We start from the raw sequence: 24,533 nt of genomic DNA, 5'->3' as shown, positions 1-24,533 counted from the left end.
TGCAGCTTTGATAGGGATATAAGAGCTATCTGTTAGCATCATAAGCACTGCAGCAGAATGTGTTATTTATGGTAACAAGAAGCTGCTTGACTTATTAGATCTTTTAACACTCTTTCAGCTGTTGTTATGTCTCCTGTTAGTCACAATTAATGTACCTTTCACGTGAAAGTCTGACTTCATAGGTAAATAGAGGAAGTCTGCAGAAATTTCTGAGTAGCAATGCAGATGTTTAATGGATGTTTAATTTCTTGTACTAACTAAAATGTCATTTATATGACACAAAAGTTTTGGAAATTCAGTTTTTCTAAAGTTGCTTTTTCCTCTGTCTTAATGACGTTAAGTTTTTAAGGCACCTGTAAGCTTAGGAGTGGATTGCAACCTTTACAGGTGAAGTTAGCTGACAGAATGGTTTTCCCAGCAGGGCATCCGCATCTAGTAAATAACGGAGAGCTGTTATGAGTGCTACTGTGTTTTTTCCATTACTTTATGGTTCTTTTCTATCTTAAATTCTTCTGCTTTGAAGACCACTGAAATTAGTATAGTAACACAGATGGAAAGTTATTTAAAGTAAAAAAAAAAAAAAAAAAGAAAAGAAAAGAAAAGAAAAAGTCTTATCCAGAATATTCAATTTGATTTTAAACATGAAATAGTATGTCTGTTATTAAAGTCAATATAGAGATCCAATCTTTCTATTGCATTTAAACTTTGTAGATGTGCCTAAAGAACAAAATCAAAATTCATTGTGAATACTGCAACAAATAAAACCACAGACTTTGCAATTATATTCTTACCATCTAAGAAGATGGGTGAACTTAGAAGAATGCGTGATGAAGGCCAGTGTATATGCATGAAAGCAGTTGTGTTTCTGGGTTATTCTGTGCTTTAGAAAAGCTACAGTGAGACTAAATGGGGCAGGTTTAATTTTCATTGGATAGTAGTTGGATACATCCAGAGCAGTTTGGTTTATGCAAAATTGCGCTTAAGTCATTGAAATTGCAGTACGACTTCTGTTTTGTGTGTGCTCTTCCAGAAGAAAATGGTTATATGTACTGCAATAAGTGCTGAGATAAGAGATACGCATTGCAACGTCATCCAACTTTCTAGTCCCAGAGAATGAATTACATCCCTCTTCCATTTTGTCAGAGTCATTTCCCATATTAAATAAAAAGCAGAAAAAAACTTCCCTTTTTGGGATCGATGTACCCCGTTTCCACACATTTCCTATTACTACCTATAGCATATATATGAATTAAATCATTATTATTAATACACAAAAGGATTAAATGACATTCTCTGGGAAAAGCACGTGCAAAGCCTTCTGTTATTACTATAGCCCATTCCTCCAGAGGTGGCCTGTTGTTTACTGCGTGAAATAGGCAGTTAACTGATGGCAAATATGTTCGTATGAGTGTTGGTTCTCACATGAGAAATTTGCTTTAGAGATCATGTTCAATTTTTTCTTTCCTTTAATGTGGAATATGGGACTTCGAATCATTATAAGGTCAAAGGCATGAGAAGTGATTTACAATATGCATAAGGAGTTAAGGGACTTTTGTATGAAGTAAATGAGAAAAAATCCCCTAGTAAAAAATTAGTGGCATCACCTCTGGAAAAATAATGATCATGCAATATATGGCTTTCTAAGCAAATTGTAAGTTAATATGTCTTTTATCTGCAGTGAAAGCTAATTAAACTTTGACTTTGTAATGGACACTTTTTAAATCTGCCAGCATAGGTGTCACTTACAGAAATACAGTAAGTACTTCAACATAATAATCTAATTAAAAATTAAAAAGTTAGTTGCAAATTTATCAGAGCTAAAAATGTCATGTTAATTGAGATATGTGGCAATATGAGACTTAATTTACTATGGAGAGAGAGAAAAACTGGATCAGAGGGGCAAATATTCCAGAAACATTGTGACTCTAATTAAATCTAGGAAGAGACAGTTCAGAGCTCAGGACAGGTTGGCTTCTACCTGAATGTCACGTAGTTGCAGAACTGGGAGCCATGAATGTAACTCTGGTGTATCACAGAGCATAAAACTCTAGTTTGTAACAACCTCAAGATCTGAAATGGCGTTTCTGATGACCTTGATATTTGAGCAAAAGAGACAGAAGGATGGAAAGTTTCATTGAAGGGCTTTGACTCAGATGAGAAAAAGAAGATCTCATACTATGAAAATGAACAAATTAAGGCCCTAAACCAAGTCCTGGTGACTGAGTGGCAGAGGAAGCCGTAGGCAGAGCATGTGGAATGAAACAAATACAGCCAGGGTCAGACTGCAGTACATGACTTCATGGAAGAGAATTTCAAGCCTAATAAAAGCCCTTCACGGTAAGAAGTTGACAGCTGGGGATGCTGTCATCTGAAGAAGTCTGAAATACTTTGTTGAACCCAAGAGACTAACTCCCAGGAAACTGTTGCATTACAGTTTATGGGGCAGAAGCAGTGGATTACTGAGTGCTGGAGGGAAGCTTGTGTTATAGAAGTGCTGAAGAGGGTGATCGGTCAGATGGCATGTTCTTTAAATTGCAGCATCTAAGCGTTTGTACTGAGACACCTCTGAGCCAACATCAAGAGCTCAGAGTGTCAACTTAATGTGTCACCTGAAAAGAGGATAAGTTCTCTTCATGTAAGAACCAGATAAAACTGAGGTGCAGGAATTCCCTTGGCCTTGTTTGTTTGTTTTTTATTTCTGCTTAATAGGTTAATGTTTTCCTGGGAGATTACAAATCTAATGCTCACACTTCAAGATACTGAGCATTTGCTGCCTGGCAGAATGCAGTTTCATAGCATTGTGTCAACTAACATGATCAGGTTTCATCTGCACATATTACCAAATCCACCAGAAGTAGAAGGAAAACATGATACAGTTTGTATCATATATTTGGCTCTCCCTTTAGTTAAATTAACTTGAGCCCCTGGCATCAGTCTCTAGTGTTTATAACATGATAGGCATGGCCAGAAAAAAAAAAAAAAGTGGAGTCATTTATCTTTACAGTGATGGAGTCCTGGTCAGGTTTTTGGAAGATGGTTCTCTGTCTTGCAGTAAGACTCTTTCACTCTCTGTAATGGGTGGGCCCTTTGAGAGAGGGACCTTATGAAATTGTATTTGCTTAACTCTTTAGCCTTGCATGTGAAGATAAGAACCTGCAGAGCTGCATTAAAGCATGGAAGTGGAAAAAAAGGGAGGAGAGGACAAGACGTGCTGAGATACAAATCTTCATTCCTTTTGCTCAAACAGTCTGTCTGAGAGGACATCTGTTTTTGCATATCTTCTGTTCTTTATTAAAAATAGACGTAGATGTTTATTGTCTGCCTCAGAACAATAAAAATAATAGAAGCTGATGTGTTTAGTAATACACTGGCTTGGTCTAATCACACACTGCTGATGCAGGAACTTAGATCTCAGAGATACTGGGCTGTATTTTGTCAGTGACAGGAACAGTGCAAATTGCAGGGGAAAATAGTTATATAATTCAGAATTGTTCGTTATACTTGTTGGAAAAAATGAAGATGTTGTTTTGGGTTCTCAGCATGTACAGATCACTCAAGATTAGTTCAGAGTGAATGACTGAAACTGCCTTGATAGTACCACAGTGTCGTTAGGAGATACTGAGTGCTTATCAAAATCAGGAACACGCAGAAGGAGTTATTGCTGCAGTGGAGTGTAGAGAGAGGTTTCTGAACCACACAGCAGCAGTTAGGGGAAGGCAGAAAATAATGGGAGCATGGGGAGGGAGACAAACTTTGGCCCAATGCTGCTTGCACTTTGTGCCCACTATCAGCTGATACCCACTTTCGCCCCAAGAAAGCAGAGTTGGAAGAGCATGACTTGAGCAAATGAGAAGCCAGGGGACTGAAGGTTGGGTGGTCACTGTGATAAAGTAATGCACTACACTGGTACTGGAAACTGTGCCAAATGAGTGCAGTTCACCTGTTTTACTTTCCTGTGTAGGTGTAGACCAAAATATTGCAGCCTGTACTTTCCAAATCTGCAACTACAATATAAAGTAAATTACTGTTGCTCTTTATGTGATGAAAATTAGAGATTATGTTTTGTCTTTCTGCAAATCAGCTGCAGATGAAGCACTGAATAGGACTCCAAAAGTAACTTTTTTTAAGCTTAGATCATAAATTTTAGGATTTCATTTTTCCTCTCTCATAATTATAACGTTATTTAACCAAAGGAATCGTAGTATTTAAGACATAAAAATCATTTTGATTACATCAGAACATAATGTTAGTCCTTCAACATATGCGCGTACATGCTAACACACACATGTGAGTTATAGACAGGGAGATTGCATTTACTGAGATGCGTGCTGCTATTGTGTTTCCTCTATTAACTGTTACCAGATCACATAAAAATAAAACTTGCCATAAGAAGACATTAGCTCTGGCTACAGAACTGGAAACCCATAAATTTTGCTTAGGTTACAGAGTCTTTTGAGGCTGGCTTTGTAAGGCCCAGAGGAGGACCTGGGGCAGTACCATAAGCTGCACTTTCCCGAGTCTGAGAGACCTTTAGTGTTTAAGTAATGCAAAAGCTACAGATGCAGATGCAAATACTCTGGAATGGTCTGGAGTTTTGTGAATGAAATGCGCATAGGGAGAACAGAGGCAAGATCAAGAGTTAAAAAGAGCAAAATATGGAGGTAGAGACTTCTATGTTATGAGGGTCATCTCTGGATCAGCCAGTGTTCAGTCCGAGCCCAGAGAAAATGATCATTTCTGAAACAATAGGGCATACAAGAAAAGACATAGAGCTTCTGTTTCTTATGCCATTCAACAAGATTTAGAAGGAAATGCAGCCAGAATTAATGGTCATTACCTGATGAAAACCAGACATCCTTGGGAATAGGCTCATACAATCCAGGATAAGGCTAAATGCAATTAAAAGGACTCCACTGAGGCCAAAATGGCAGAGGAGCCAGAGGAAACAGATGGATCTTGAAGTGTGGAATCATCATCATGAGGAAAGACTTTTTTTTTTAATAGGAAAAAAAAAGAATTCTGGGTTAGGTAGTTAAAGCAACATGTGTTGGCCTAGAAAGCATAAACAACTTTAAAGTGACAATGACGCTCATTTTACTGATCACCTGTAAGGGGGAAATTCCTCTTAAAAGTTACTTGTGGAATGAGAAAACGATTGTCAGAATTGCATGTGAAGAGCTTTATGAATTTGCTTCTGATAAGCAAATGACAGAATGATAGTACGATGTAGTAACTTATCCAGTACATCAGGATTCATGGGCTACCCAAAAGTTTTGCCCTCAGGCAAGACCTGTAGTAGTTACAGGAAAATGATTTATGCTTTGTAATAAACATTACTGCTCAATCTGTTTGATTGCTCAATGGTTAAAGTCCCCAAAGAAAAGTCTTGACTCGAATTAGGACTGTCATGCTTTATCTGTCAACTTTATGTAGTACTGTAAAAGTCATTCAGCTAACAGAAATACCAGCAGAATGTTTTATAGATTTTGTTCATATGAACCTTTGTATCAGTGAAGAGAAGCAGTGGAGCTGCGGTGCTGTACGGCAGGATTAAAGTTGCGTGTAGATGAGTAGTTTCACTCAATGGTTCACTGCAAATGAACATCTGGACTACATATTGGTTCCATGTGTGCAAATGAGATCAGCCCAAATAATGACCAGAATCAGTCAGGCTTCAGCCTAAAAGTAACGTACACTGGTACTGATTTGTTAGACAACCAGAATTGGCAGCACCTTGCATAATTTGGCACCAATTGACAAAGATTAGACTGTTTTGGGGCCTGACCAGTTATTAATTTGCCCCCCCCCAAATATTTTGCAAAGTAAAATCAGCTGTGGCTTATTTGTCCCTGCCCCCTCCTTTTCATACCAGCCCTAATTGTTTTAGACAAACAAGTGAGCTTGTGGCCTGTTCACTTTACACAGGAAGACATGAATTCTTTGATCCATACAGTATTCTCTGGTTCAACCTTGGAGCTATTTACTAAGGAGATTTATTTGCAGACAGACAGTAAAGCAGTTCTTTACAAATGGAAATGAGTTCAGCTTCTTTGATATTTTGGCTCAAGTTTCTTCCCTCCTCTAGGAGCCATACAGCAAAATAATTAATATGTACCTGCTCTGTTTCCTTATTTTTTGGAGAGTAGCACAAGCAAATGGTTAGAAATTGCTCAGATGTTGTGCAGAGTTTTATAGTAGAGTAACACCTCTGGACATAAAAATGAAGTGAAATTCACCTTGTACTGATTCGAATTCCAGATTCACAGTAAAAAACTAAATATATATTCAGCATACTGCTGAGTTTACTTTCACACAGTTCCAGAGGTGCTGTCACTGAATGTGCTGTCATTTTGCTAGGAAGTGTTTTCTTTGTCCTTTGGCTTAAGAAAAGGGAGACAGTCAGTCTGGTGACAGAGAATGAGGAGACCTGAATGTTTCTCTGTCCTACTCTCAGTAAAATAAATGTAAAGCTTCTGAAGGCAGTGAAGCTTCAGTGATGCTGAATTGTTGCATGGGAGAGGAGATTTGGCACGCGTGCCTTGTTGGTCTCCTGGCATGTTGCAGGGTGCTTCCTTCACCTCACTGTAAATTCAGGATTGGCTGTATAAACCTCAGGAAGAAACAAGAAATGGATTTTAAAACATGGACTCCTGTCAAATGATTTTGATATCCTTATTTTTTATTCTTTGCTAATTAAGCGGTATTTGTTACAGTCCAGTCCCAAAGGATCTGTTGTTCTCTTTTAGGGATCGCCTCCATAAATTGTGACATACAGAACTTTTAGGAACAGAAAGCAAGGAAACTAAAACTCCAGGTGGAAATTAAACAGGCAAAAAATAATTACCTGCTCAGGTCAGGAGGGCTAACGCTCCCCTGACAAAAGCGTGAGGGAATCTTTAATGGTCACAGGTGGTGGAAAACCTCTGTGACTCAAACCAGGAGCAAGACATCCAGCAGACAAGCGGCCCCTGGTAGCAGGCTGGCTGATTTTGCTGATGTGGGATCAGGAAACAGGCAGAGAAACTCGGTGCACCTCTAAGGCTGTACCCTGCTGGGCGTCTCGGCATCGCGCAGCGATCTTTCTCTCCAGCTCTTGCCCCTGCCTGACCTCGCGTCGCTTTCAAGTTGAAGCGAGATCAAACGAGGCGGCTCTCGGTGATCAGGATGTTTGTTTTGTTTCTGTGAATGGGCACTGCTTGTGATGTGCAGCTCATGCTGTAGGGATAACTGCTCACTGTGGTGAAAGGTGCTGGGTCCTGGAATCTGTGATTCATCTGTTCTGGGAAAAATGATAACGAGATTATCAGGGATCTTTGAGCACAAAACTTATTTTATCCTAACAAGCAGGTCATATTACTCTACTTACTGCATTCCTATGGTACTTTTCTTAAAATAAACCTCTGCTGTATGTGCATAAAAACATTCAAATGTGTCTGAAAATGTTTTCTTATGTGCTGCCTAAATCAAAATGTAGGTGTAGAACAGTGACCCCTCTATCTTCCCCGAGAAAAAATCCTGCTTATATCTGTCATTTTTACTTCGACTGCTCGTATCTGGTTTGAGACTGTTATTAATGACATCCAACTGACATAAATTTCAGTTTGTGGGGGAGTGAGACATTTCTGTGAGTGCTGTGCCATGTGGATAGCATCAGCCTGCCTAGAAAAGGACAAAGATACCATCTATCCGTACTATCCGTAATAAAACCAACCCTTCAAAACTCTTATTACCCCAGTGCAAGAAGTAGGCTTTCCATACAGTGATGGCATTTGACAGTGAATCACTAAGCCTTCTTTTCCCATCATCTCAGTATTCATTATGCTTCATGACAAAGAATAAAAGAAGGGCTTTTTCTTCGTGGTGTTTGTGCCATTATTATGATGTTTGTAATCAGTAATTTGTTTCTTTGAAAGGGTATATTTCAGTATATGGACACGCCTTGCTGTGGTTGATTTTTTTGTTTGTTTGTTTTTCATAATGAAAATGCCTTTTCATGTGGGATTTTTTTTTCTTTTGTCTCTTTTTTTATTTATTGAACGCCTGAATGATGCTGATGAATGGTGATATGTAAATGAAATTGAAAAAAAAATACTAACAAGCATTAAAAGAGGTATCCCATTTTATAGCAGTTTAGAATTGTTTTTTACATTTGCTACTTTAACATTTTAAGGATGAGGGGGAAATGGTTCATGTGCATTTGAACCCAGAAGGAACTGCTGTGATCACTTAGGTTGGTTTGATGGTTGCAGGATTTCCATATAGTAAATCCTGAATCAAGCTGCTGCAGTCTGATTGCACTGGAACGTATCTTTTAGAGATAGCCGGTTCAGATATCAAAGAGAGCAGATTATAGGAATTCCCAGTGGTTTAGGTGTGTAGACGTAAACCCGGTTTCAGTTACAGAGGGAGCGTAAGCGAGCTTCAGAGCAGACTGAATTGTGCAACCAAAGCCATTAACGCTGTGGTGATGCTTCTCTGTGTTGAGGGGATATTTCTTTCCATCGTGTTCCCCAGGGGTTCTCCAAGATCATGGCTCCTTTGACATTGTAAATGCTTTATAGCTGCTTCATGTGGTAAAGTTCACCAGAAACAGTAGGACAGCGATACCATCATCTGCTGTATAGCTGTGCAGCGTGTTCTTTTGCAGCTCCTCCCAGGGAGCGTTTGCTGTCCAACTCTGGGCTCATAGGCGCAGTTCAAAACAGTAGGAATTGCCTCATCCTCAGAGATTCTTGAATCTTCTCCCTTGGTTGTCATCTCCTGTCTCGCCTGTGCCAGATAACCACTCATGTAGTTGTTTTCTTCAAAAGCACCCAGAAAGAAATTTTTGTTTGGCTTCGCTTTTCTGTTCTTAAAATGATCTTTCAGCAAGTAAAGATCTGAAGAAATGAGACGGACTTAATTGATACATTATGGGATATGATGTGCGTATGGATTGTATGCATTGCGAGAGAGGGAAAAAACCCATCCCTCTGCAGTTGCACTTCTAGATGCGGAGTATCCCAACTTTGTGGAGTGTAGGGAGGAAGGGAGAGCAGTGACCTTAACTTTCTGCTGAATGACTTCATGAGGAATTTCCCCTGTGGAGTCTGTCACGGGTTGGACTTGTGTCCTTGGAAATATTGCTTAGCCTTCTGCCATTCAGAAAAGGGCACTAAAACCACCTTTTTTTTCCTACAGTTGCTCAGAGAAACTAGGTGTCTGCAAAGTTTTGTGTTGCTTTTCAAGGGAACAAGAACGAACTCAATTTCACTTTTTGATCAGGTTTTATAACTGTAGCTTGCCAACACGTGAGGTTGTGTGTGGAAGCTGTGCACTTCCACTCGTGTCCTGACAGGAGGGCTCCCACCGCCTGCCTCTGGCCTCTGCTGTGTGGCTGTTGCAGTTTTAGTGGTAGCACCACACCGACTGTTTTTCAAAGGCTGTGTGCTCATCTGCAGGCTATCTGCAGGGGGTGATAATGTCACCTCTCTGACAGCCTTCATCTAGGTTATTGCTATCTACTCCTTGGAGCTCAGAGTAAGCCATTTTTGGTTTTAGTTTTGTTTTGTTTTTCTCAATGTCTGTTAGACCAGAGCTGCTATTGGACACAAATAAAATGTAGGATACTAAGAAAATTTAAAAAATGCCAGGTGTATGGTGATCAGATGCAGTCAGAAGGGAGGATCACTGCAAAGGTGAGAACTGGACCCTGAGACGCATACCATTCCTGACATTGCTCTGACCAGGCCTTCCCAGATGGGATGATGTTAAAAGCCATCATCAGCTGCAACAGCAGCACCCCACCTCCCAGCTGCTTGCATGTGCAGGAGGAAGCACTCAGCAGCTTGAACAGAATTGTTTACCAGTCCCTGTGGTTTGCACATCCCACATGGAGAAGTCCTGGCCTACAGTGCAGCAATCAGGGATCTCCAGGTGTGGCTGAGACATTTTGGAGGAAAAGGAGATAAATCTTTGTCCTTTCACTTCTTGTGTTAGAGGTTTTCTTACAAAATGGTTGCTCTTCCCACTAAATGACAACCTCTTGTTCTGCACTTTAGAAATAAAAATAAAATATTGGAAGCATAAGATGTGCTATTCTGAAGGAAAACAGATCCTGCAGCAGCACAAGGGTAGGGCAGACAGGAAGACTGGTACAGATCTGCTCAGAGTGGCCAAACCTCAGAACTTCCAGCACTTGTTCAGAGCTGAATATTGCTGATTCTGTTTCTGAGCTTTAAGGTGCTGTTTCTGGGACCCATGGTGTTTATCTACCCTAGCTTTTAGGGTACTGAGTTTAGTACCAAAGTTCCTAAAGTCTACCTCATTCCTGTGTTTTCAGCAGCTAAGGGCATCCTGAATTCAGCTGTGGAGCTACCCTAACAACTCTGCCCTCTATAATGGGAAGAAACAGCATAGCTTTTCCCTTTTCCGCCTTATCTTCATACTTTATGGGATGCACTGCAAATAAGAGTGCACCACAGCTCTGTGACCTTCATCTTCCCACTGATAATAGCCTTCCTCCTCCTTCCACCTTTGGTCATAAAATAGCTACCCATGTAAATTGGTCATTTATTTTGATACGTTATAGGCTGCTCTAAGAATTGGAAAAGAGGATGCTGGCTCACTTGGAAGCCAGCAGCAAGGTGGGTAGTTGAACCCTGAGCTGTTCTGCAGCGGTAGGCACATCAGCAGCTTTGCTTTTATATCCTGCTCAAACTAGGTGGCATGCCAGCTTTTTTAGGCAGGTCTGTTGTGATAGTTGTTCACAGTTGGTACTGTGAAGTATGTCCCTTTTCCTTTCCAGATGCTCTGTGCTACCAAATAAGGGGAAAACATGTGTTTCCCAATGCTATGATAAGTCAGAGGTATAAGTTACAGCTTTACCATATTGAGAAAGGAATGCAAAGTGTACCCTTCTCTATCAGCACAGAAAACGTTTATAGAATTCAACTATAAGACATGACAATATTAACTGAAGCAAACTATATCAGTGCTGAGAAGCAAATTAGGGCCTTCTCTGTCTTGTTGATTTGCTTTTTAACTTAAAAACTATTTTTACTAGTTAGATTTCTCTTTAGATACAATTCTATATTTTTTTCTTTTTTCCTTGGCTAAGGTCTTTCACAACTAAATAAAAAAAAAAGAATTATATCAGCTCATTTCAGTTAGATTCTGCTTTTGTATAAGATTTTCTAATTTTTGTGCACAGCTGAATTTAGTTTAGTTAATAATAAAATATCCAAAAAAGGGGGATACATGAAAATGGATCTGTTCACCAGTTTGCAGTAGTTTATTTTTTTCCTTTTCAGCATTTTTTTCTTGCTTTGGTTTAGTGCAGTGCCTTGTCTGAGAGGAATAAAAATATCCAGTTCTGTTACCATGTTCTCCTTAAGCAGGAAGGGAGAAAAAAAAAAAGGCATTATCAGCCAAATCAGCTACACAATATGTTGCTAAGTTTCTCATTTTCAGATAGCTATTAAATAAATAAAAACAGAAACAGTGATTGGCACTCGGAAACCCAAATAACCATGAAATCTGAAGCATTTCCTTCTGCCAGAACATGGTGAATGCTGGGAGAATCTGTTAGCTTACTTCTTAACTCTGCAAAAAATGCTTAGACAAGAGAACGTTCAGAGCTTTAGCATTAGCCCATAGTGCTCCCCATTTTCTTCAGAGCTGACAGAGTTTGCTTTGAGAAATGCTCTCCTGGCTAATGCCGGTAAGTTGTGTAGGTTGTAGGTACGCCTGAGTGCTGACCTGACTCTTAATACCTCGTGGAGATGGCTCTCCAAGGAAGACATCTTTTCTGGAATGTTGTGGTGATGCTTCTGGGGCTGAGAAGCTCTGTGGGGCTCACCAGAAATGTTCCAGCACAGCTGTGGTGACCACCACGACAACCACCAGAACCACCAGGCTCACCCTGGATCTCTCTGGCCAAGGCCGCAGCTCTCCGACCTCCAGCAGGACGTCCAGTCACACATTGTGGTGCTGGCCTCTGTCTGTTTCTGTCTTGGTGGTTCTTTGATTTGCACATCTGATGAGAAGTTTGGTTTAGAGAGGGAGGAGATGGAGACCGGGAATCCTGAGCAATCCAGAGATACAGTACAGCCTACAGCCAGATATGCTGATGGATGCTGCAAAGAAAGCATTTTCTTTTTGAACTGTCAGCACTGTCTGTGGCTTGACAGAATATTTTATCTTCATTTTAAACTTTTTACTCATTATTAAAATATTTAAATTGGCTGGTGTGAAATGCTGTAGGAGTAAGTAGGAGTTTATTTCAGGGCAGCAATGCTTAAAAAGAGCCCCATAAGCACAACCATGTACAGAGGTGACAGGGTATCGGTCCAGAGGAAAACTTACTGTCAGTTCAAATGTAATCCATATGTTAAAACTATAGAAAGTTTTTGTTAGTCTCATGGTTTGGCTAATATCAAGGAATGTTCCCTCGTGGGAGACTTAACTTTTAAGATCACGTAATGATAAGTGCTGTAATAAAATAATCTTTGGGGATGATGTTGGAGCTGGAGCTTTGGTTTTGAAATTATGTTACATATTGATTGGTAATGACATTAGTTGACTTGGGGGGCAATGGGGATTGGTAACGACTCAATCTCACACATGGTAAATACAGACAGCTCTGACACTGTGGTTTAAGGAACAGAGATCTGCTGTTTAAATGAATGTGCCACAGGTTTCTACCTCGAGAGAACAGGAGCTGACAATTTGTGAATGCCATGCTGTACTTCCTAAGAAAGCAGGCAGGAAAGAAATGTGGCTATTCCTTGTTTTTTGCAGGAATGTCAGTCTATCAGTAGCACAGACATGCTAGCATTGCAGTTCAATGAAAAAATGGGTGGTTGAAAAGAAATAGTTAAAAAAAAAAACACAAACATTCTCTTGTCTCTACATTTTAAGATAAGATTTTCTCTCTGTTCAATTTTGCATAGTTCTAGGTCATACTGAAATGAGGTGCAAATTTACAAAAGGAACAGAAAATGGCTGCTGTTGAGATAAGCACGGGAGGAGGGGGTTGTCCAAGAAGCAAGCAAGAAAGCTTTGGGTGTAGAAATGACTGTGATACAGTTTGTTTCTCTGAAAATCAGAGTAGGGTGAGACAGGCTGGGATCAAGGCCAAGTTTTCAAAACAGCTCAGGGGCACCTAGATAAAGTGCTGGATTTTGGATTATGTTCTACTCTCAGGCATAAGGCAGTCAGACTTTGAGGGAATCGGTGAGAGCTGAGTTCCATTGCAAATCCAAGTGCATACTACTTTCTTCCTCCAGGCTGCTATCAGTGATCAGCGAGAGACTGTGTCCAGTACAAATGAGTCCAAATATGCAAGGGTAAGTCTATTCCTGAAATAAAGAGGTTATACTACTTGAGACTGTCCAGTCTGGCTAAAAAAAAAAAAAAAAAAAAAGGTATTACACATTACCATATTCCATGTATATGACTTGGAGTTGTTCATTCTGGATGGCTGTGATGTTCATCAAGGATGGAGAGCTTTAGCATGTTGCTTGTCGGACAAGGAAACATCTTAAAACACACATAGTGCCACATGCAAATTTTTTTATGAGAGGTGGTGATATCCCTTAAATCTCATCAGTGATGAAGCTTAGCACTCACGGTTTGGGATAAAAGAGAAATAAATCATTCAAGCAACATCAACCAAACTTTTTTTTCGTTTGTGTGTGCTACATGCCATATATCCTACATATTTGCTTCTGCTGCAAATTCCGATGATAGAAAAATACACTAATATTTACCAAACAACTTGATTACATTTGACATAGTAGGTTTATACAAAAATTTCTTCAGGCTGCTTTCAGTTTAAAAAGAAGGAAATCCTTTAGCAGGTCATCAGCAACTTTTCTGTACCTCCTCAACAGATTCTGTGGGAAACTGTTGGAAGATTGATGATCAAGAATACTATTTATTTATTTATATTACCACAGTTCCCTTTAAACACGTTCCTCTCTTTTGCTATGAATTGCATGTTAGAAAAAGCATTTGCAGTCCCAAGTGTTTTCAGTCTGCAGTATTGCTTTAGAAAATTGACAATCTCAGTGAATGCTGACAGATAAAAAGTTTGCTATAGCTTCTAGCAGCTTCAGACTTTTTGCCTTAAGTACAAAGAGAGTGAATTCAAGATACACTTCTGATATGTTGTACTGCTAATGTTGTACCTTCTTTCTTAGCTTCCATTTTAAACCATGTTAACAGCAACCTTAATGAAATGGGATATCAAAAACAGAATACAAGTAAAGAAGATGCTTTCCTAAGGACATCATAGCAATTATCTTACAAAAGTGCTCTAATATTTTGTTGTTGATCAGACAGGAACTTTGGATGAGATGTGTGTACACACATACCAGCCTAAAATTTATTAGGAGATACACAATATGCTTACATCTTTCTCTTGTTTATATTCATGTTTGATAGTGTTGCTCTTCTACACAAAGTAAATTTTACAAAAGTATTTTAAGAGGTCAGATGCTAGCACTGGTCATACATGTCTGTTGTTTTTATTAGAGCTGTAGAAGTGACATTTAACCTAAGTTTATAAGTATTTAAGTATTTTTTCACTGTGATATTAAAAGCCCATTCAGAAGTAAAAAGTATTTTTTTTATTGAGAATAATAAATTACTTGTATTGTCTGTATTTTCATTCAAAATATAGAGAAATGTGTTTGTTTTGTAATGTTACTGTTCTTGCTAGACTTGTTCTTTCTTCAAGCATGAATCATGTTAAGATCATGTCATGGACACTTCAGAAAAAATCCTTAAGGACAGTCAAATTGTGGGTCCATTACTGCAAACAAAGCAAATTTGATAGGAAGGACAGTGAACATATGCCTTTCTGAGGTACAGTAATTCATTGAATGGCTGTTCCTTGTAATGCTGTATGTCATTTTTAAATCCTACAGGTTTAAATTTAGTAGTACTATGCAAAATGTTCTAGGTGCTTCCCTAACACAGTTTCCCCACATTTTTACATCAAATATATGCAAAGAACAAGTATATTTGCACATTGAAATGGCATCGAAGTGTATTCATACATTTAATCTAAGTAAAGATACAGTTTGTTGACTTACAGATTATTTTACAGCATTTCTGTGGTATTTGTGTCTGCTTGGTTTTAAAATAAATGTTTTTGTAAATGGGAACTAAAGCAAGAATCTAAGAGGAGTGCTGCTAGATGGATGGTTAAGTTATTTTCCAAACCAGCGATTTCTGAAAGCCGATAGGTGCTACCTCTTTCCTCCTCTCCACTGGATTGAATCATTTGTCCACATTCCTCTGGATCATCCATCTTCAGACAGTAGACATTTTCCTGTGTTTTAATGCATCTTTCACTCCTCCTTTCTCTCCATCATCCTCATATTGCCCTGATATTTATTTGCAGCTCCCTGTTACGCTATCAGCAGGAAACAGATCCATCACACAACTGAGGTTATAATCACATATGGGTGGGTGTCCCTGTTCTTTGCACATCAGTGTGTTTGGGGTCATCTCTTGAGAAGTGAGTTGAAAAAAATCTCACTTTCCTCTCTCTGTGTGATTAAAACCATTTTATGAAAAAGAGAAGTCAGTGTTTACTATTGAAGCAGTCTGAAGTCAGTAACACAGCACTCCTGAAAATGCATATTAGTATTTGCATTAGTCTAAAAATATGCCCAGACCATACCAATTTATCTGCTACTAAACAGTGTCGTCACACGATGTGTCCACTATTTGTCATGGTTCTGTAGGCCATATTAAGTCATGATTTATCACTGGCACGTTGTCCTTCTAGTTCAAGTTAATGGCTAAATGGTGCCTATGAGTGTCTTTACTATCTGCCTATCAGGGTCAAAGTGCAGGTTCCCAGCAGATAAGTCTCTGACTCGAGTGGCTGTTTTGCTGTTCAGAAACTTGAGCATTATCCTGAGATGCCACTTTTCCCTTTCTGCTCTGTTCTGAATTTCACCTCTCCCTCTACTGCACAGTGAGAGATCAGGCTACAAACTTCCACCCAAGCAATTTCCTAAGAAACACTTGACATCAATAGCTATGAGCAGCAACAGAGACCAGTCACACTCAGACTGACTTTGTCCTGTCGAGATGTCTGTGAAGTAACGAACATCATCCTGATTCAACAAGAAATTGTAGCCTAGAGCAGCAGTGCCTAGGCATTTGATTTAGAAGAACTCTTTTCATATAATGTGTTTTTTCAGAGTGTAGAGCAATAAATGCCATAATTTTGATTGGATACTACCTGTAGGGAGAATAAAAGCAGGATAATCCTGACTGTAGACCTGTGTAACAAAAGACATTTTGTCTGATAAATATAAACAAAAATTGGTTTATAGGCAACTTCTGTGAAACAACATCTCGAACTGTTTTGGCTTTTGGCAACCTTGTTTTGCTAATGAGATACCAGTGGAAACAAAAGCTATATCTGTTCCTGTCAACTGGAACTTGTAATAAATAGAGACATAAAGATGTGGAATTAGAACTGTGTGGGATTTTGGAAGTGAAGTGGTATTTTCCTTCTTTTTTTTCTTAATGAGGACCTTATGTGCTTATTTTCTGGTTTAGGTTATGTAGTCATCAGTGGAAGGAGTCCCTTATAGAAATGTAGGAACTGGATTAGATCTTTCAGGATGCAACTGATTTTTAACTGTTTCAGTTCTTTCACAAGCTCCTATCTCATAAGATGCTGAGAACCAAAGTCTTGAACTCTCATAGAAGAGAAGGTGAGGCACTGAAATCTGTGATTTAGCTTACCTTTATCTGAGCCACATATGGGTAAATGATAGTTGCTAACCTTTGGAATGGGGTGGCCAAAGTACATGAAATGTTTTAAATAGGGAGATAAAATATTAATCGTGATAATGTGCTGATTTTATTTGTCTGTAGAACTGTTCATGTTCTATTATTAGGTATTGATGCAGCAAAACATACGTAATTTTACTTCCAAAATATTGCCTTCACATAACTGTATGGTTTTAACACTTCATCATAGAGGTAAGTTTGTACACAAACAAGTTTCTCAGCTGTAGTGTCTTAAAAGCAGTATTGCTTCTCATATCCTGGCATTACATAATGTCTTTAGTTTAAAAGGACTATTGAACTGCTAAAGACATTGCTTTGTTGCATCAGGCTGAAGGCCCTTGGGTTCCTTAAGCATCCTCCTCATTGTGTCCATCTTGTGAGGAAAAAGCTGAAACAGGGTGGGAGGCAGGTGCGAGGAAGCCCCACTGAATGACCTGTGCAAGAACCTTAAGTAGCAGATTCTCACAGTTAAGCAGGATCTGGGAATGCAGACTACATGAATACTTTCGTGCTTTAACGGAGCCTCCATCAGACACCCCTGCATGAAGTGGCGTTTAGCATGGTGTATTTTGATGTCAAGTGTTTCCAACTTTTTCCTGTTCCTCAAAAATGGCTGCTAGGAAATGACTATTTCTATCCCCTTATATAAAATGACCTTAACATCATCCCATACCCCTGAGGCCATCTGCCATATTTTGGTAGTATCAAACTGCCTCAGATTAAGAATGGAGTGGTTGCATCCATGTTAACTCCTCACAATTGCTTTGATAGACAGAATAGGAATCATCCCAGTGATTTTTGCCGCAGCTGAACAAACAATGTAGATAACCAAGTTCCAGTGTCTGGAAATATTTCCTGGCTCTTTCTCACAGAGTGGGTTTATGGTCCCCATAGAAGTCTCACTTATGTTGGTGGGATTTACAAATAAATAGCTCTCTTGGATTTAACTCATGGTCACAGAGAGATTTCATTGACTTATGTTTGTTATGTGGTATCCAAATGCTAGGACACAACCAAGCATGAAATTACCAAATGAACCTGCTGGTTAGAAAAGAGATTGTGAGTGATCTTGTATTTAATCGAGGACCAGTTCTTGTTGGGTTGAGGACAAAGTCCGTGAATTTGTAGGTGGAAATGAGCAAAGTTATGGTGGTGAATTGGGATAAGAAAGCGGAAAAAATGTGTACTTTTATGGAGTAATTATGTACACAAAAGCACATTTTCCATTCCTTTTTCCCCCATTCTATGCTTTAATTTTTCTTGACATTGGATCCATTATGGTATCGTATGAGTTTCGTCACAGAAGTAAATAACAGCTTGTTTCCTTGGGAGCGATTGAAAAACAGAGTAAAAACAGCACTTACTGTTTTTGAAAGTTGTCAGATTGTCATGGCAGTGAAGTGTTGCATCATGTTGTCATGACAACTCAAATTATAAAAACTGATTTAAAGAGAAATAAAAGCACTCTTCAGTGCTGAAAATCATGCAGCTTTAAAGGGTTCAGTGTTTTTTTTTTTCTTCTCTCTCTTATTCTACCTCCCTCATGTTTGTAAAGAAGTGGGCAATATTCATTTGGGACTCTCACCAAATAAAGACTTGCAGGGCACAGCAACTCGAGGAGCTGTGGACCAGACCATCACCATCCAGAACCGGGGGAAAGCCAGAATGGGATGCAAAGGGGTATTTATTTGTTTTTCTTTTTCTTCTTGACTATTTGCACAATTTTTCATTCAAGCAACTCTTTACAATATTATTAAGGTGAACAGATACCACACACTGTGGGTTTGTCAGGGATAAAGAGCAGTGAGACTGCGATGTGTTCAACCTGTTTAAAGATTCTAGTGCAATTTCAGGAGCCCTCAGCCATGACCTGTTTCTGTTTCTCCATCAAAATCAAGGAGCATTTACTTTCTGTGCCAGTGGCTAGAGAGCAGAAGTAGGTTAGTGCTCACCACTATTGAAGTCTCATTCTCTCTGCAGAATGTGCTCAGAATGATTCAGGCTGTTTAACAAAGAGTGGGAATGAGCTGCAGAACCAAAAGAAGATAAACAAACAAACAAAAAAAGGTAAATCATGTAGTTTGTCAGTTCCTGTGAGATAGCTGTCACAAAAACCAAAACACTGACACTAAACTGCTAAACAGCAGCAAAACCCCTTGCTCGAGCAAGGTCAGGTAAAATTTGATTTATCACAGTGCATTGGTCTTGTGTACTTGTAACACAGCTTTATGCAATCCAGCCCTCGCACGAATGGAGAGAACAATGTTTGTATATATCTGTACAGTTATTTCTGTTCTTACCCAAGAACTTCTCAGGCTCTCATCTTGCTTCATCTGGATCTTGCAGACAGGCAAAGATAACGTTGCTGTGGCTTCCAGGGAAGAAGGCCACCATGCAGAGTGAGTCTGGAGAGCTCTCTGCCTGTGGGCAGGAGCATGCGCCCCAGATGCGACTTCAAAGGGAGCTGGTGCAGGAAGCAGCTCTGACAAATGACCCAAGTGCAGAAGGAGCTCACTGTTAATCATTTGACGCTTATCTATAAACAACCAATTTTTACTGGTTTTCATAAATTGTCTAATTGACCGAGGGAATGAAAGGCACTTTAGAAATTGATTGCATGGCATGAAATCTTCAGGTACTTCAGAGAAAGCAATTCCCTGTGAAGAAGATGGCCACAGTGGTTGAGGAAGTCTTTCTTCGTTAGCCATGCTCTGAATCTTTTAAAAATCATCTCTTTTTTATTTCTGTACTGGGGGCAACTACCATTTTCAAAGGCCTTTGTGTTGAGTAGTCCCATAACAGACATTAAATGATGGTTTGAGAAAAAAGTTGTTCCTCCTAAAACTCTTCGTCTGTCACATTAGGTGCCTTCCCATTCAATTCAATTCAATTCAATTCAGTTCAATTCAATTCAATTCAATTCAAGTCTCACACACTTCGGGACTCAAGCAGTTTTCAATAAAATAAAATAAGATCATAATGGAGAAATGTATTTCTTGTTCTCTGTGTTTAAAAGAAAACAGCTTCATATTAAATATAGACATAGAAATTGTGTATGTTGCAGCATAAATTAGAGAGAACAGTCATCTTAGGAACAAGAGACAATCTGTGAACTGTCACTGTGATTAATGAGAGATTCTGGAAGTTAACAGAATGGACTAGAAATGAAACATTTTGGTGGTCCAAATAACAATTGTATCTAAAACCATAGATGATCATTTGACTTGTGCTGCACTGAACAGCACATTAGTCACTTCTTTCTTTTGCAGTCTTCCCCAACATTTGCAGTCCGTCTGTTAACTGTGCTCGATGCCTTTGCAGCATCCTGAAATGACCTTATCTCTGTGCCTTTACCAGTGGTGGGGAAAAAGAAATAGAAATGTAGTATTATATACACCTAGGCATCAGGAGAGTTTTAATTGCTCTTGAACCATCTTCCTGGTGCAGATGTGGTGTTTGGGGCTACATTTGATGAGAAGAGATGATTGCAAAGATGGGAAAGCTCTCTGCTGTCTCAGCCATCTCCATTGGCAACATCTTGCCTTGCAGGGGGAGAATTTAATTCTCCTTTCCTTAACCCAGCATCAGTGCTGCATCTCTGATTTCATGTTTTAATTGCACGCAGGAGATAGTAACTATCGTGTCCCAAACAGGCTGGAACTCACCCTGCCTTTCTCAGTGCCTGGACCTGGGCCACAGCAGACCAGAGCTGATACTGAAGGCTTTCAAAAGCATAGTGCTACACTTAACAAAATTCAAACCAAGCCATGTTGTAAAGTGTTCCTGACATGTCTGGTGCAGAGTGGGTGATTCATGGCTGGCTTTGCAGCATGTTTCTCTCACCCACTGCCCATGTCTGCTGTTTTCTTATGTGTTTACCCCAGGCAGCAGAATGTATGTCTGAACCTGCACCACACTGGTAGATGAGTGTACCATAAATGGCTATTTATTAATACATGTTTTTTTGTATCCGTCTAGATTGTAAATTGCCGATGCACATAATTGTAAAATCAGTACATTTGCCTATGGATCCTTTTAATGAGGCCAGAGGAAAAGAGAGAAATGTGGAAATTATTTCAAGTCTGATTTTTCACACTCCTGTATGTAACTTTTTTTTTATCTAATTGCATCGCTTTCAGTTTATCTAGTGCTGCCTCTCCAGATCACCAGTTAAGAGCCATGCAAGTTGCAGCACGTTTCAGGCATTAATAGTGGCCAGGTAGTATTATACTATTTTTAATGAATGTCTGTTTTCTATTCTTTGCTATGCTTTCTTTGGAAAGAGGCCCATGTAACAAAGTATTAAGAAAACAGACTGCTGCCCTGGAATGTGTATATTAGCTGCAGATTATTTCCTATTAGCAGATTAGCTGCAAGGCTATTGGCTCTGAAAGGTCTTTGAGCGTATTTTGTTTTGTAACTGATTCAAGCCATGGGAGAGAATTGCCACCCTGATTGGGAAGAAGAATTAGCTACTGTTGCCATGGCCACTGGAGCTCACACTCGCATTGTTAACTCCAGTGCCCTCCGATGAGATGCCACAGCGTGAGCTCCTTGGCTTTGTTAATGAAATGATAGAATATGTTTTTTTGGGCAGGCAAGGAGTAGGCTGGGTAAATCTCCTGTGAGAGATATGTGAAATGTTTTTTTTTCCCCTTTTTTTCCTGAATTTGGTGTCTGATTTAGGAAGTGCTGCTGCTTTACCTCGGTGATGCTAGGCTGTGAAATCAGTGGTGTGGGACTGCCTGTAACAAAATTTTGCTGTTTCCTGTTGGAGGGGATGAAGCTGGTTCTGCTCCTCTGCTGAGGAGCGCCAACCTGCGGGAACCTGCTGAATCCAGCAGAGGAGAGAGAACTGGGTTAGGGCAGCCCAGCAGGCATTTGGGTAGGATTATAAAGCCCATCAGGGCCTGTAGAAACTGGAGAAAAGATCAGTGTTGGTTAGGGCTGCTGTAAACTGCAGTAGCTGCAGTGCTGTCTGTCTAGCTGCAGGCAAGAAGTACAGGACAGATTTACTTTCCCATTGCTTTGGCAGAGATTGATTTCTTGCCTGGGCTCTGAGGTTTGGCATTTAACACCCATCCCTTAGAAATAATAGTTTGAATACAGAAAGAAAAAGTGTCAATAACAGAGTTAATAAGAGCATTAAAAATGTATGAAATTAAATCTAATGCATTTGTGAAATAAATGAATATATTTGACTAATCAGTGGTAGACTGGGATCACATCTATTTCATACATCTAACTCTGTTTAAGTTTTATGGGAATTTCAAACACAGAAATATATATTATTAGAACTTAAGTCCATGGTAATGGTAAACAGAAGATGATGGCTGCATATCAAACTCCTGAAATGTGTGCAAGTAATTTTGAGTAGAATGCTTATTTTCTTTTTAGATCTATTTTTTCTCTCTCTCACATTCAAAGTTAGAATTGGTCACCTTAATTAAATCTCCTTACATTTCCAAACTTACTTTACTTAAAACCACGTTATGAGATTGTGTAACATGTGGAAATGAGCCAAAGAAATGTATTTCCACTGGCTTAGCAAAGTGTTGGCATTGGGTATTTTTCAACTCAGCAGCAGGGTGTGGATGATAGGCCAACATGCGTGTAATGTGTGTCATGCTGTATGGCATAGAGCAGTCTACAGCATGGGTGGTAATGGGGCTGTGTCATTGCAGATCACTGCTTTTTATAATGGATGTTTTTAAATGATTGCAGACTTATCCTGGGAAAAATCATGGTAGGGATTATTACAGAGACTATTAGAAGCATACAGACTGTTCATGATGGTTTCTCAACAAGGTCAAGCTGTACATTCATTTGCAGAAAAGAAAACAGTATCTCCTGGTAAGGAGTCATGAGTAGTGCTGGCCTTGCCACAGCACCTCCTTCAGTCTAGGGCTTTTGCTCTTCTCACTTACCCTTGCATAGATCTGTTTCTCCTTTTTTTCTGGATGTATTGCTTTCAGTTTCTGCAGGGGCTAGAGGGGATCATGTAGAAGGTGAAAGCATGTGCGCAAAAATGCAAAAGGGAAAGTAGTTTTGTTCAGCTTAAATCAGCATCTGATGGAATGGAGGAGTTGGAAAAGGAACTTCAGCTTTCAGGAGGACTGTATTTAGACTGGCACCTTGGTGAGGTGGAAGACAATGAATTAAAAGCTGAAAATAGAAAAGCCTCAGTGTGGCAGCACTGTCCTGGCCTCTGTACTTTCTTGTTCTGTATAGTTCTGCCCAGTTGGTATTTGGTACTGTTTATCATTGTTCACATCAAAGTAAATGGTTAATAAATCCAGGAATACTAAAAAGCTACTCTAAAATGCAAGCTATTTGTGCAGCAGGGCAAAAGCTCAGGTTTACACAACTATTTCTTTCACTGTGAAAAGAAAAAAAATCTTACCACATAACAGAAAGTAGGAAAAAAGCTGTTGAAGTAGAAAATACACATGAATATATGCATATATATTTATTTCTATCTATTTAATCCTTGGTATCTGTGTAAATTTGACAGGAAGGTTTTCTGGTTTCTAGAACCCATCTTTTTGCTTCCAAACAGTCAGAAGTTGTATACTTTTGGGAGGAATGTGTTTTGACCCAAAAGTCACTTTTAGATCATTTTTTACTGTAACTGAAATCTTGATGCACAAGTTGTTTATCCTGAGAAGAGGGCTGATACTGGATAGAATAGTGCAGAATTAGCAACTGTCATTTAGGGCCAAGGAAAAGGATCAGGTCTTTATTTTGATCGCAAGATATCAGTGAACAGCGCCTTTCAGATCACATACGGTGACTTTCACTGGTAAACAAATCACCTAAGAAACAATATAATAAAAATAGTGAAGTTCCATTTGATCATTCTAATTTTGATGATATCCAGTTTCAATTAATGCAATTTTCCTTAATTTCTAAAGCACTTCCAAAAAATAAAAATAAAAATCAGCAGCCTTACATGGCATTCCACTGGTGAAAACAACATCTAAACCAGTAGTCATCCTTTGAAATTCCAATGTTTAATTTTGCTTATGGCCTAAGGGAGATGAAAATCTTCATCTGAGAAAAATTCCTGAATTCAGATGATATTACACTTGCAATTCATCTCTGCTTTTATTTGTGCACATATTTTTAAAATAAATGCTTTGCTCGTTGTAATCTGAAGTGTAAGTTTTCTCCCTGTGGCTAGTCTGACTGAAATGATAGCGTATCTTCCTATCTGTCTTTTCATCTTAATGGAATATTTGACATCAAGATGATTCGTGACCATGGAAATGGGTCCATTTGGCAGGAGAGCTAGCTTTCCAACTTATCTTTCTCATTCTGGAATGGTAGCACAGGGAGTGGATGGGATTTTCCTCTGTTCTTGGAATTTCAAGGTACAGATGGGACATCTAAATATAAGACATCATTTCTGAGACATGCATTTTGTTAGAATAACGTGATGTTCAGCAATGAGTTTCTTGACCAATACGGTTAAGGAAAATCTAAAGCCTTTCTGTGTATATCTGTTGTGGGATAGTGTGTCTCATCATGAAATTCTTGTATTTGAAGGAATGGTTGTGTACTAGAATAAAGGTTCTTTTGATTTGGTTCTGAGACAGTAGTGGAAGATTTGGGATTTTATTCAACAAGGAGTCATCATATGTGGTTACCAGCTCTTGGTAAAGCTTGAACTCTTCCTGAAACTGGAGCAAGCCCTATTTTATAGTTCTTGTTTCTCAGAACACTACCAA

General features: G+C 39.2%; 1 protein-coding gene across 9 annotated transcripts in view; it reads left to right on the top strand.

Annotated features, from left to right (window-relative positions):
- The window catches only part of TRPS1 (transcriptional repressor GATA binding 1), a 210,998-nt gene that overhangs the window by 125,603 nt on the left and 60,862 nt on the right, over positions 1-24,533 (top strand). For 7 of the 9 annotated variants that reach the window (XM_090137922.1, XM_090137920.1, XM_090137918.1 and 4 more), the window contains one exon: positions 13,269-13,328. The exons of the other annotated variants lie outside the window; for them this stretch is intronic. In XM_090137922.1, coding sequence (XP_089994048.1) covers positions 13,269-13,328 — 60 coding nt within the window. The remainder of the gene's footprint in view (positions 1-13,268; positions 13,329-24,533) is intronic. 9 annotated transcript variants of the gene reach the window in all.

Source organism: Phasianus colchicus, chromosome 3, assembly GCF_987193195.1.
Source record: "Phasianus colchicus chromosome 3, bPhaCol1.hap1.1, whole genome shotgun sequence".
In the NCBI taxonomy this organism is placed as follows: Eukaryota; Metazoa; Chordata; class Aves; order Galliformes; family Phasianidae; genus Phasianus; species Phasianus colchicus.
This window is presented reverse-complemented; position numbering and strand designations above follow the sequence as displayed.